At 44.4% G+C, this 12,158-nt stretch overlaps 1 protein-coding gene across 1 annotated transcript in view; it reads left to right on the forward strand.

The window, feature by feature from the left end:
* LOC141128042 (uncharacterized) overlaps nt 1–8,867 on the forward strand; it is a 728,240-nt gene extending 719,373 nt beyond the window's left edge. The window contains 1 exon segment of the mRNA XM_073615085.1: nt 8,032–8,867. Coding sequence (XP_073471186.1) covers nt 8,032–8,723 — 692 coding nt within the window. The 3' untranslated portion in view covers nt 8,724–8,867.
* The last annotated feature ends 3,291 nt before the right edge of the window (nt 8,868–12,158 follow it).

Raw genomic sequence — 12,158 nt, forward strand, 5'->3', positions numbered from 1 at the left:
AATGAACAAAGATGATATAAACCGTTGTATCCTTATTTGATTATCTGCAGATAAATCCAGTTTTCCACCACTAATCTGCTGCTATATGAGCCAAATCAAATGGATGATATAAGTGCTGAAGCTTTTTCAGCTCGGAGTGTGCCTGTGGGCGTGCTTGTCCTCCAATATTTATACTGTTTTTTTCACCTATTGGTTTATACTTGATGCCTGTCTGTATAAACTTAGTTCCATAATCACAGTTACTTCCATTGATGTGTTTGATGACACAGATAATACAAAAAGATTCTCTAAAGTGCTTTATTTACAGTTATCACTATAATCATTTACACGTGTAAGTTTGCTGTTTTGCCAACACCCAGATGATTTACATAAGAAAGGCTTTTTGACCTTCTTTGCACATTCGCCACAAGTATGAGCTCTTGTTGAACATCCTGTCTAGTAGCTGTCCATTTGGATATCATTTGGGGCAATAAACGATAGAAGCATCTAAGGCTCACAATAGCCTGTGTATCTGGCTATTTGTCAAAAGTTTTACCTCCTATGATATGGGTGTTCAGCACTTGCATGGTGCAGACCAGGCCACTAAAAAGAAGCCTTGGGGTCTCAAACTGCAAATTTCTCAGAATTTTATGAACTTTACTATCCACTCTTTATCCACGCTTCACTCAACACAGTTTCAGAAAAACTTTACATGCATGATAGAAGTATCAATTATAAAAGTATAAAAGAACTATGCAAAACTGCAAAACACTTACATTTTTTGGGTATCAAAACCCAAATTCAGTTGCAGAAAACAATTAACTGGCCACTCCAGTGTAGCATGTTATGGGCAGAAAGATTAGAGCATTGCCTATTCCTTATTTTTAAAAGCTCATTTGACCATCATAAGCTCCAAGTGTTGTGCCTCCTCGGGGATCTGACAAGCAGGGAGTCCAGCCAGCTTTTGGACCCCGGCGGCGGGGTACCCAGTCAGCTTCTAGACCCTGATGGTGGGGCATAGTGAAGCATGCAGAGGCTGCTTCTAAAGATGGGGGAACTGTCAGTAATTGGTTTATTGGCTGGTGTCACCTGTGTTTCCCTATCGACTGATGTCACTGTGTTTCCCTGGGCGGAAAGCTATAGTATAGTTCCAGTGTCCACCAACAGGTGTCTGCCAGCAGGTTCCAGTAATCAGTTCCACCTGGTCCCAGCTGCTGGGAAGGTATTTAAATATCTTTCTGCTAGTTCACCTTGCTTCATTGTTTTGATTTGCTTGCTGTGTTAGTCTGATTCTGGTTCCATTTATTCTGCTCTCGATCTTGCTCTTGCTTTAGCCCTACATCCTGTTGCCGGCACCCAGCTGCCTTATACTGTATCTGCTCCCCTTGTTCCTGAACCCAGTCTTGAATCCCCCCTTTCTTGCATCTCTGGTATTCGCTGTTACCCATGTTCCTCATCTTGTATACATATTGTATGTAGTTAGTTTGTGTCATGGATCCGCAGTAATGTTTGTCTGTCAGCTTACCTCTCCATGTGCTCAGCCTGAAAGACCAGCCGCCCTTCACCTCCTCTCCTCCACCTCCTCTCCTCAAAGCATGGCTCTACCCCAGCCCCTATCAGGAAACTCTATATTAACCACTTGACCACTGGGCACTTAAACCCCCTTAATAACCAGACCAATTTTTAGCTTTCGGTGCTCTCACACTTTGAATGACAATTACTCAGTCATGCAACACTGTACCCAAATGATATTTTTGTCCTTTTTTCACACAAATAGAGCTTTCTTTTGGTGGCATTTAATCACCGCTGGGTTCTTCATTTTTTGTGCTATAAAAGAAAGAAGGCCGAAAATTCTGTAAAAAAATGCATTTTTCTTCCTTTCTGTTATAAAATTTTGCAAAAAATAGATGAGGTTGGCCTGGATCAACCCTTAATTATAAGTTAATTAGAAAAGACCGGCTTATGTAAGACAATCAACCGCATGGGACATGTGGGATGCTCGTCAGGGATGTCCTAAAGCATATAACAAAAAACAGAGGGAAGAATTCTCTCAAGAGGACAGAAAACCCTCGAGCACTGTCTGAAAAACCAAGCCAAATTTTATTAACAATTAGGAAAAAACACCACACAAAATAGTAACAATTTAAAGCAGAGAGGGCTATAGTGAGTGACTATCACTGGCCCTAACCATAAAATTGACAACGTTGTCATTAAAAACAGAGGAAGCCATGGCCAAACATACCACAATCACACTCCATTCACCACTCATTTGTTGATTGTAATAGCGAAAAATTGCGGAACTAAAGTAACACAATTTGTGTTACCAATTTAAAAAAAAAAAAAACACAGTTTTGTGCTTTAAAAAAAAAAAACAAAACAGTAAAGTTAGCCCAATGTTTTTGCATAATGTGAAAGATGAAGTTATGCCAAGTAAATAGATACCTAACATTTTTTACTGGTTACATGTTGTGAGTTACAGAGGAAGTCTAGGGCCAAAATTATTGCTCTTGCTCTACCGATCGCAGCGATACCTCACATGTGTGGTTTGAACACCATTTTCATATGTGGGCGGGACTTACGTATGCGTTCGCTTCTGCATGTGAGCACACAGGGAATTTTTTTTTTTTTTTATTCATTTTACTTTATGTATTTTAGTTTGATGCTTTTTTCCAAAAAATACATTTTTTGATCACTTTTATTCCTATTACAAGGAATGTAAACATCCCTTGTAATAGGAATATGGCATGACAGGTCCTCTTTACAGTGAGATATGGGGTCAATAAGACCCCACATCTCACCTCTAGGCTGGGGAGCCTGAAATAAAAAAAAAAAAACGATCCTGGCTTCAATCGTAGCGGTGAGTCGGTAGAAGCACCTGAGGGCGGCGGGAGGGGGGGGATGTCCCCTCTCGCCTCCCGTAAGAACGATCAAGCAGTGGAACAGCCGCTATGATCATTCTCATAGTGTAGGGAATCGCCGGCTGAAAAAGCTGATATCTGAATGATGCCTGTAGCTGCACCCATCATTCAGATATCCCCGTACAAAGTCAAGGACGTCGTATGACGGCCGGCGGGCGGGAAGTGGTTAAAACACATTTTTTTTTTAACACAAAGTTGTCCATTTATACAATATTTCTAACACATAGCATGTACATACCAAAAATGACACCCCAAAATAGATTCTCCTACTCCTCCTGAGTACGGCGATATTACATGTGTGAGACTTCCACAGCCTGGCCACATACAGAGGCCGAGTACAGCCGAGTATGGCAGAGTATGGCTGAGTATAGCCGAGCACGGCTGGGTATGGCTGAGCATGGCAAAGTATGGCTGGGTATCACTGAGTATGGCAGAGTATGGCTGGGTATGGCGGGGTATTGCAGAGTATTGCAGAGTATTGCAGGGTATTGCAGGGTATTGCAGAGTATTGCAGGGTATTGCAGGGTATTGCAGAGTATTGCAGGGTATTGCAGGGCATTGCAGAGTATTGCAGGGCATTGCAGAATATTGCAGAGTATTGCGGGGAATTGCTCGGTGTTGCTGGGTATTGCAGAGTATTGCGGGGTATTGCTGGGTATTGCAGAGTATTGTGGGGTATTGCAGGGCATTGCAGGGTATTGCAGGGCATTGCAGTATTGCAGAGTATTGCGGGGTATTGCGGGGCATTGCAGAGCATTGCGGGGCATTGCAGAGTATTGCAGAGTATGGCAGGGTATTGCAGAGTACTGTGGGGCATTACAGAGTATTGCAGGGTATTGCAGAGTATTGCGGGGCATTGCAGAGTATTGCGGGGCATTGCAGAGTATTGCAGGGCATTGCAGAGTATTGCGGGGCATTGCAGAGTATTGCAGGGCATTGCAGAGTATTACAGGGCATTGCAGAGTATTGACAGGGTATTGCAGAGTATTGACAGGGTATTGCAGAGTATTGCGGGGCATTGCAGAGTATTGCAGGATATTGCGGTGCATTGCAGAGCATTGCAGGGTATTGCAGAGTATTGCACAGGGAATTGCAGAGTATTGCAGACTATTGCACAGGGAATTGCAGAGTATTGCACAGGGAATTGCAGAGTATTGCAGAGTAATGCTGGGTATTGCTGAGCATGGGGGGGGGGTGGCTGAGCATGGATGGATGGATGGCTGTAACTGAACATGTCACTGTGCAGCGCTGTGGGCACTACACATCCAGCCCACAGCGCTGCTCCCATCCGATCCCCCCCCTCTGTACCGATCGGTGAAGATGAATTAGCGGGAAGAGCCATCCCCGCCGGTCTGGCTGATGCCATTTCCTTGTGTAAGGGGATCATTATTCATGTTCAGGAGAGGTCCCTAGAAAAAAGACACTAGCACTCTCTGGGCCCTAGCCAGTCTGAGCTCCCCTCCCTTCGTCCCAAGGAGCATCTTCTGTCTGCTGAGGAACCTATGCAGCTGGGTTGGACCAGGTTAACCACCGAAGAACGTGCTAGGCACAGAACTTTGGGCTTGTGTCTCTATTGTGGGGGCAAGGGTCATTTTCGTGACTCCTGCTCGCTTCATCCGGGAAACTCTCGGGTCTAATACATCTGGAAGGTGGAGTATTGGACCGGAAACATCACCTTCTCGTCTTCTTCTTCCAGTGTTCCTTCATGTAGGCTCTTCCCCTCAATCGATCTTTACATACCTGGATTCCGGGGCTGCTGGCAAATTTATGGACTGGAGAATTGCTTCTTCCATGAAGCTTACCCTTTCGCCCTTCACTGCTCCACTGGTAGTCTTGGCAATTGATGGCACTGTTCTCCCAGGGGGCCCTATCCGCTTCCAGACTCTCCTTATTAAGATGTCTGTAGGGATACTCCACCAGGAGTGGATAACCTTCCTTATGCTACCCAAGGCCTCAACCCCCATTGTATTAGGCCTTCCTTGGCTACAGCTCCACTCTCCACATGTGGACACCGCTTCTGGGCAGATCCTGCCTTGGGGTCCCTCATGTTTCTCGTCCTGCCTTCTCAAGGTGGCCCCCAAGGAGAGACTTCTGGTTGCTACCACATCTGTATCTTCTGATCTTTCTGCATACAGCGATTTCCGGGATGTGTTCTGCAAGCAATCAGCTGAGGTGCTTCCTCCTCACAGGTCCTTTGACTGCGCTATTGACTTTGTTCCCAGAGCAACTCTGCCCAGGGGTCGTACCTACCCTCTGTCCATCCCAGAGACCCAGGCCATGTCAGAGTATGTCACCGAGAATCTAGAGAGAGGTTTCATCTGGAAATCCTCATCGCCTGCAGGAGCAGGGTTCTTTTTTGTTGCCAAAGAGGATGGTACCTTGAGACCCTGCATCGACTACCGAGGTTTAAACGCAGTGACTATCAAAAATTGATGCTCCTTACTCTTAATATCTGAGCTATTCGACAGGTTGAAAGGTGCCTCCATTTTTACCAAGTTGGATCTGCATACAATCTGATTCAGATACGGGAAGGTGACGAATGGAAAAACGCGTTTAACACTAGAGATGGGCATTACGAATATCTGGTATGTGTAAGGCCCCAGCTGTATTCCAAAACTTTGTCAATGAAATCTTTAGGGATCTGCTGTATCAGTTTGTTGTCTTCTATCGGGATGACATTCTCTTTTTGGAAAATCTGCTTGTCCACAGAAACCATGTCCACGCTGTACTTCAGCGCCTTAGAGAGAATAATCTGTAAGCCAAGCTGGAGAAATGTTCTTTTGAATGTTCTGAGGTCCTGTTTCTGGGATGCTTTGTCATCCTGTTGCCGGCACCCAGCTGCCTTATACTGTATCTGCTCCCCTTGTTCCTGAACCCAGTCTTGAATCCCCCCTTTTTTGCAACTCTGGTATTCCCTGTTACACATGTTCCCCATCTTGTATACATATTGTATGTAGTTAGTTTGTGTCATGGATCCACAGTAATGTTTGTCTGTCAGCTTACCTCTCCATGTGCTCAGCTTGAAAGACCAGCCTGTCTCTGTAGACAGAGCTATATCTATTATTTCTAAATGGCGATCTGTTTTTTGCAATTCTAAATCTCAGTTTTAAAATCCTATATACTGTAATGCCCTGTACACACGATCAAACATTGATCAGACATTCCGACAACAAAATCCATCGGATTTTTTCCGATGAATAGTGGCTCAAACTTGTCTTGCATACATACAGTCGCACAAAGTTGTCGGAAATTATGATCGTTCTGAACGCAATGATGTAAAACATGATTCTGCACTGTGGTGAGAGTATCTTTAATCCACCTGTTATACATTTATATGGATGCGCCCAGTATATTCCTGTATTACCTCCCCTGCAGACACTCCCAGGAGACATATCTGCACTGCTAAACGTTTATGATCCGGTGTCATGGTTATGCAGTAATCTTTCTCTGTCAGCTTACCTTCTCCTCATGTGTTCAGACTAAGATTCCAGCCACTCACACCTGGCTGGTTTTATAACCTCTCCTCTAAGCATGGCCCCACCCCAGGCCCTATCAGGGAACCCTATATTAAACTGTGCTCTGCAAGTCAGCAGTGCTGATCAACCATTGTGTGTTAGCTTTCGTGTGTACTTGCTGTGTTTCCTACGTCTGATTCCAGTTACCGACTTTGGCCTGTTCTCGACTATTCCTGTCTGCTCGTGACCCTGACCTTTGGCGTGTCCCCGACTATCCCTGTTTGCCTGTGACCCTGAACCTTGGCGTGAACTCTGTTGTCCTTGTCTGCTTGTGGCCCCGACCTTGGCTTATTCCCTTACTATCCCTATCCTCCTGTTGCCTACTGTGGGTGTGAGCTGGGCGACCCTGGGGGTCGCAACCTGGAGCCAGTTGCAGCCCAGTCCATCCTCACCACTTGAGGCTCTGGTGAACACCTGCTGGCGCTTAGACTCCGCGCCCCAGGGAATCTTATGTTCTAACCCCGATGGGATCCGTGCTGGTGTTCCAGCGGCCCTGCCTTCCTTACCACCCTGACTCCCATCCGCAGCAGTCAGCCGTAGGGTCCACTACCTTGCGGTGCACTCCTGATCCCAACGGTGTGCATCTGTCACCTAGCCTCAAGGTGACCTGACATCCGGAAACTACTAAACCATGCTTTATTATATTACTCGGTTTATTTAGTACAATCCTTTCTGGTCACTAACTGGACACTCTGAGGGTCTTTGATACTACTTTACTATGGACTTCCATTTTTTGATTTAACTACCTCAGCTAGACCAGGACAGCAATTCACTCTTACATCCACCCAGTATACTCCATGCATGCCCTTTGATAGAGCATATTCATGAATAGGAGCTCTTTGGTAAAAGTCTGCTTTATCTAATGCGAATAAGAAACCTTATTTGACTCTGATCATGTTGCTAAACTAATATGCTGTACTATCACTAGCGTTTGAAAGTGGTGATAGGGGTGCGTATGTGCCATGCGCAGCTGTGGTTCCCCTTGTTTTTAAATTATTCAACAACGTTGTCTTATTTTAAAACCAGTCTGTGTAAAACACAGTCAATCTGCCTCTTTTTTTCTAAATTATCTGTTGTGTTTATTTACAATTAATAAAGCGTGTTTTTACCATCTTTAGTGTTCTGATTTTGCCCTCTTAAGAGAACTTTATTCTCTTATTTTTTCTTATAAGCCAATAGGGCGATTAGAACTGCGTCCCATGGTTATCCATGTGGATGAGAGTGGTATACAAACTGGCAATTTATAAATTGTTTTCAATAATTAATTTTGTTACGGTGATCCAGGCAAACCTCTTCTTGTTTTCTTTGGAACTGCCTACCTCAACCTGTTTGGCTCATCTCTTCAGGAAGGTCTAACCCACCTCTACCTAACATCTGGACTTTTACTGTCTTGATCTGCTCATCCCTTGCAGTTATTTCTTCTTATGTCACTTGCCCTTCCTTTTTAGATTGTAAGTCCCTTTACCCTATTGTTTTGAAATATAATGTTACTATTCCATCTCCATTTCCTTTGCAAAACACCGTGCAAACTGCTCCACTTCATAAATTTTGTATAATAAAAATAATATTTCATATGTCATCTTCCATTAATTTGCTTACAACTTCTGTTTTAATTGCAGATATTGAAAGCTTTTCATCAAAGGGTATAATTGCTGACAGTTTAATAATGGAGACAGCAAATGGCTCTGAATCACTCCAGCAAAGCGCAACAATGGATACAGTTAGCGACATCACAGTTTCTGGTAACAATTTAGTATCAAATCTGGATTCTGATAAGTTTAAGAGAGAAACTGTAAACAATGGACATCAGCTGCCATCTATACCTGATAAAAACGAAGATGGCAATGAAATGAAAGAAAACTTGGCAGAGGGAAGCGGTTTCCTTGAGTTTCAGTTTGATGGAGCTGCAGAGACAGTAAATGAGCCATCCATTAGAGAGCACTTAATGGAGCACACAAGGAATACTGATCATGAGGTTACCGGTAATGAGCATGACCATGAAGATAATGATGGCAACTTTGATGAGTCAAAAAATCGAGAATACAAAGAAGGATTGGATACAAAGTGGCAAGACAGCCTTAACAAAAGTCTGCAGGACAATAGCGAATATGAAGCAGGTGAAAATCAAACTGTCTTTATTAATGAACAGTACAATGAAAAAAATAACGAACAAGACTTTAATTACATTAGTACACCTGATAATGTGACTCATGACAACAGTATCGGCACTAGAAGGCCTAGCGTTCAACCCTTTGAAAGATCAGAAATCCTCAATGCTGATACGGAATGCTTACATGATACTGAGCAGTGAAAAACTTCACAGTACTTTACAGTCGTGCCGGATGCAAGATGATCCTGGGCATAGCAACTTTTTCCTAAGCCTAACGTTTAATCAAAAATACAAATGAGACAAAATGATGATTTATTTTCACAATTCTGTTGTATTAAATATCAATACATAAATATGTGAATATATACAAATGAGCAATAGCCTGGCTTCTTTTTAGGGACTCGTCTAAGGGCATTTTTCCTCTAAACTGGTTAAAGAACATAAGGTCCTAATGATATAAAAATCACAAAAAGGATTTCCTTTGAAACTGTATTAAAGTGCTATTAAACCCAAAACCAAAAATGCAATATATTCCAGCTTATCGGTCGTTGGATGTTGTTGCGGCATTCATTTTCTTTTTTTATGCTTTTTCCCCCACTGTTTTCACCTGGTGATCTGGCCAGTAACACACCTTCTTATATTAGAGTACCCCCACTCTGGGTGAAGGAGAAAAGGGGACACAACAGGACAGCAGGATTGTGACCTGCAATGCAAAATTCTAGTAGCAACATCTCATCACCTAAATTAAAGTCCAGCACTTGGCTGAAATACCCTGCAGCATATAAGAAGTCAGCGAATAATTTAGTTTAGTATTTTCCACCTATAACCGTGAGTCATAGGTTCTGAGGTGAGATTGGACTCTGAACAGGTAAAGTGTCTCATTTGTAGCCTACAAGAAATTAGGATGTGGGCTGTCAACAGATATCACAACTGTACTCTTTAAAGCTTTCACATTAAAGTGTATGTATAGGCAAAATGTTATTTCTTTATTGTACATCACGGGACACAGAGCCGCAGTAATAACTGTATGGGTTATATGGCACCTTCAGGTGGTGGACACTGGCACACCCTAAACAGGAAGTTCAATTTCCCATATAATCCCTCCCCTTACTGGGAGTACCTCAGTTTTTTCGCCAGTGTCTTAGGCGTTGGTCACGAGTAAAGATGTGCTGTGCTGAGCTCCGCTGGAATATTCCTTGCTGGGGCAAGCCATGCAGCCGGATCCATTCAAAGTGTCTTTTCCAGAACGAATTGAATGGTACCCGGGCCTCATGTCTGAAGAAACAAGGTTTTACCTGTAACACTTCTCTTTTTAGAGAGCTGGACCCCGGGATCCAGTACTTGTTTTTTTCAGCCATATTCCTAGCGGGGTGCTTTTTACAGGCCCAGGGCTGTGGATCCCCCGATAAAAAGGGGGCCCCAGTCCCTGAAGTTTTTTTAACGGAGCCCACCGTGAGTGGTGAAGATTGGGTCTGTTATCACAGAACCCTGCAGCTGCATAAGGTAAGGGAGATTCCTAAGGAATCTTTCGAATTCTTGTGGGTTTTTCTCCTTTAAGTAAATGTTGTGATGCCTATAGTCACCACCAGGGGCTGTCAAGAGCATGTACCTGTTCCATGCTTGTCAGTCTCGCTCTGTGTAACAAGCTGCGTGCTTCCTTCAGCCCAAGCTCCAGGTAAAGTCGTGGGAAAGGGTTTTTTTTTCTCCTAGGAATGTCCCCCCACCTGGATAGCTTAACTCCAGGCAGAGGGAGCATAGCGTCAGACGGCGGAATGCCACACCGCTCCCGCCGCAATTACAGCGGTTCCCTTCGGCAGCTCTCCTCCACCCCAGTCCTCCTCCAAGCGATCCGGTCAGGATCGGAGCCCGCTCGTGCAGGAAAACAATCTATTTTGAAATAGATGAGGGGGCGCGGTGGGTGGTCGGAGGAAGGGGGAGGGGCTTAGTGGCATTGGCGTGCTTCAGCGTCCACAACGCGGGCTGTAAAGCTATAAAATGCACCTTTTTTCAGGTGCATACAGCTAAAGGAGGGACACAGAGAGGCATGTGAGTGTGAGAGACACAGGCATTCCCAGGCACACTTACTTAAGGATCAGGCTGAGCTTAATAGCAGCGGCAGTTGCTGGACTATTGCTCAGCAATTGCTTCCGACTGTCTATACTGTCTATATAACTGAGCAGGCTTTCTCCTCAGCTATGAGTGGTTTAGAGGAAAGATTAGTGGCTTTAATCACATCTTCACAGAGTGGAAGAAAACGCATTAGGTCCCCTTCTACCACCCAGGATCCTCAAACAGAGGAACTGTGGGAGGGGGAATATGAATCCCCCTCAGGGGACCGTGAAGAGGCTGATGATTCCTCTTCCAAGGGATCAAGTGGGGAAGGACCTTCTTCAACTTCACATGCTGAGAAGTTGCTGGTGCATTCTCTTACTGAAATGGTCTACTCCACATTTAAGCTCCCCTTAACGGAGTCGGTTGAAGAGCCCACTTCCTGTTTGGGTTCACTAAAGCCTCTGCAAGCCTTGCATGCCTTTCCTGTCCATTCATTACTAGAAAAGCTTATGTATTCTGAGTGGGATCACCCAGATAAACACTTTTTCCCTCCTAAAAAGTTTTAAACACTTTATCCTATGGAGGCAAAAATTTACTAAGATGTGGAATATACCAGCAATTGATGCTGCGATATCCTCTGTAAATAAAAGTTTGACTTGTTTGACAATGCACAAATGCTTAGGGATCCAACTGGTAAAAAGTTGGCAGGTTCAGTGGCTCAACCTGCAGCAGCGGCAATTGGGGTATGTCAGTCCTTGAGAGACTATTTGAAACAGGTACTCAAGGTGTTCCCTGAACAGCAGGTCCAGGAATTAGCTGAGCTGCCAGCGGCTTTGTGTTTTGCAATTGACACAATCCGAGATTCTATTCTTCAAACCTCTCGCCTTACGCTTGGTTTGGTACATATGCGTAGAATCTTATGCTTGAAAAGTTGGTCAGCCGAAGCACCATCCAAAAAGCTCCTGGCTGGGTTTCCTTTCCGCGGTGAAAAGCTGTTTGGGGAGGATTTGGACAAATATATCCAAAAAATATCAAGTAGGAAAAGTACCCTTTTGCCAGTTAAGAAAAAGAGTAAACGTCCCTCTTTTAAACGGGCTCTTTCTCCAGTGCCAGGGGCATCAGCCTCCAGGCAGTCACAACGGCTTCCACCATCAGGTTCAAGAGGTAAACCTCAGGATCAACTCCAGGGACAAAAGAAGTCCTGGGGGAGGAAACCCGCAAGACAGAACGCTAAAGCCTCTTTATGAAGGGGTGCCCCCACTCGCTCGAGTGGGGGGAAGACTTCTACAGTTCTCAAAGGTCTGGCAGGAAGAATTTTGGGACAGATGGGTGGTCTCCACAATAGCTCTAGGTTACAAACTAGAGTTCCGAGAATTCCCGTCTCCTCGTTTCCTCAGGTCAAATGTCCCCAAAGGTCTAAAGAAAGAGAAGTCTCTCTTTCTAGCGTTAGACCGACTTTTGTCGCAAAAAGTGATCATGGTGGTCCCCGTGGAAGAGCAGGGTTGGGGTTTTGTTCAAACCTTTTACCAAAACCAAATGGGGATGTCAGACCCATTCTAGGTCTCAAAGATCTAAACTGGTTCC

This window comes from Aquarana catesbeiana, linkage group LG02 (genome assembly GCF_042186555.1).
Source record: "Aquarana catesbeiana isolate 2022-GZ linkage group LG02, ASM4218655v1, whole genome shotgun sequence".
NCBI classification, from domain to species: Eukaryota; Metazoa; Chordata; class Amphibia; order Anura; family Ranidae; genus Aquarana; species Aquarana catesbeiana.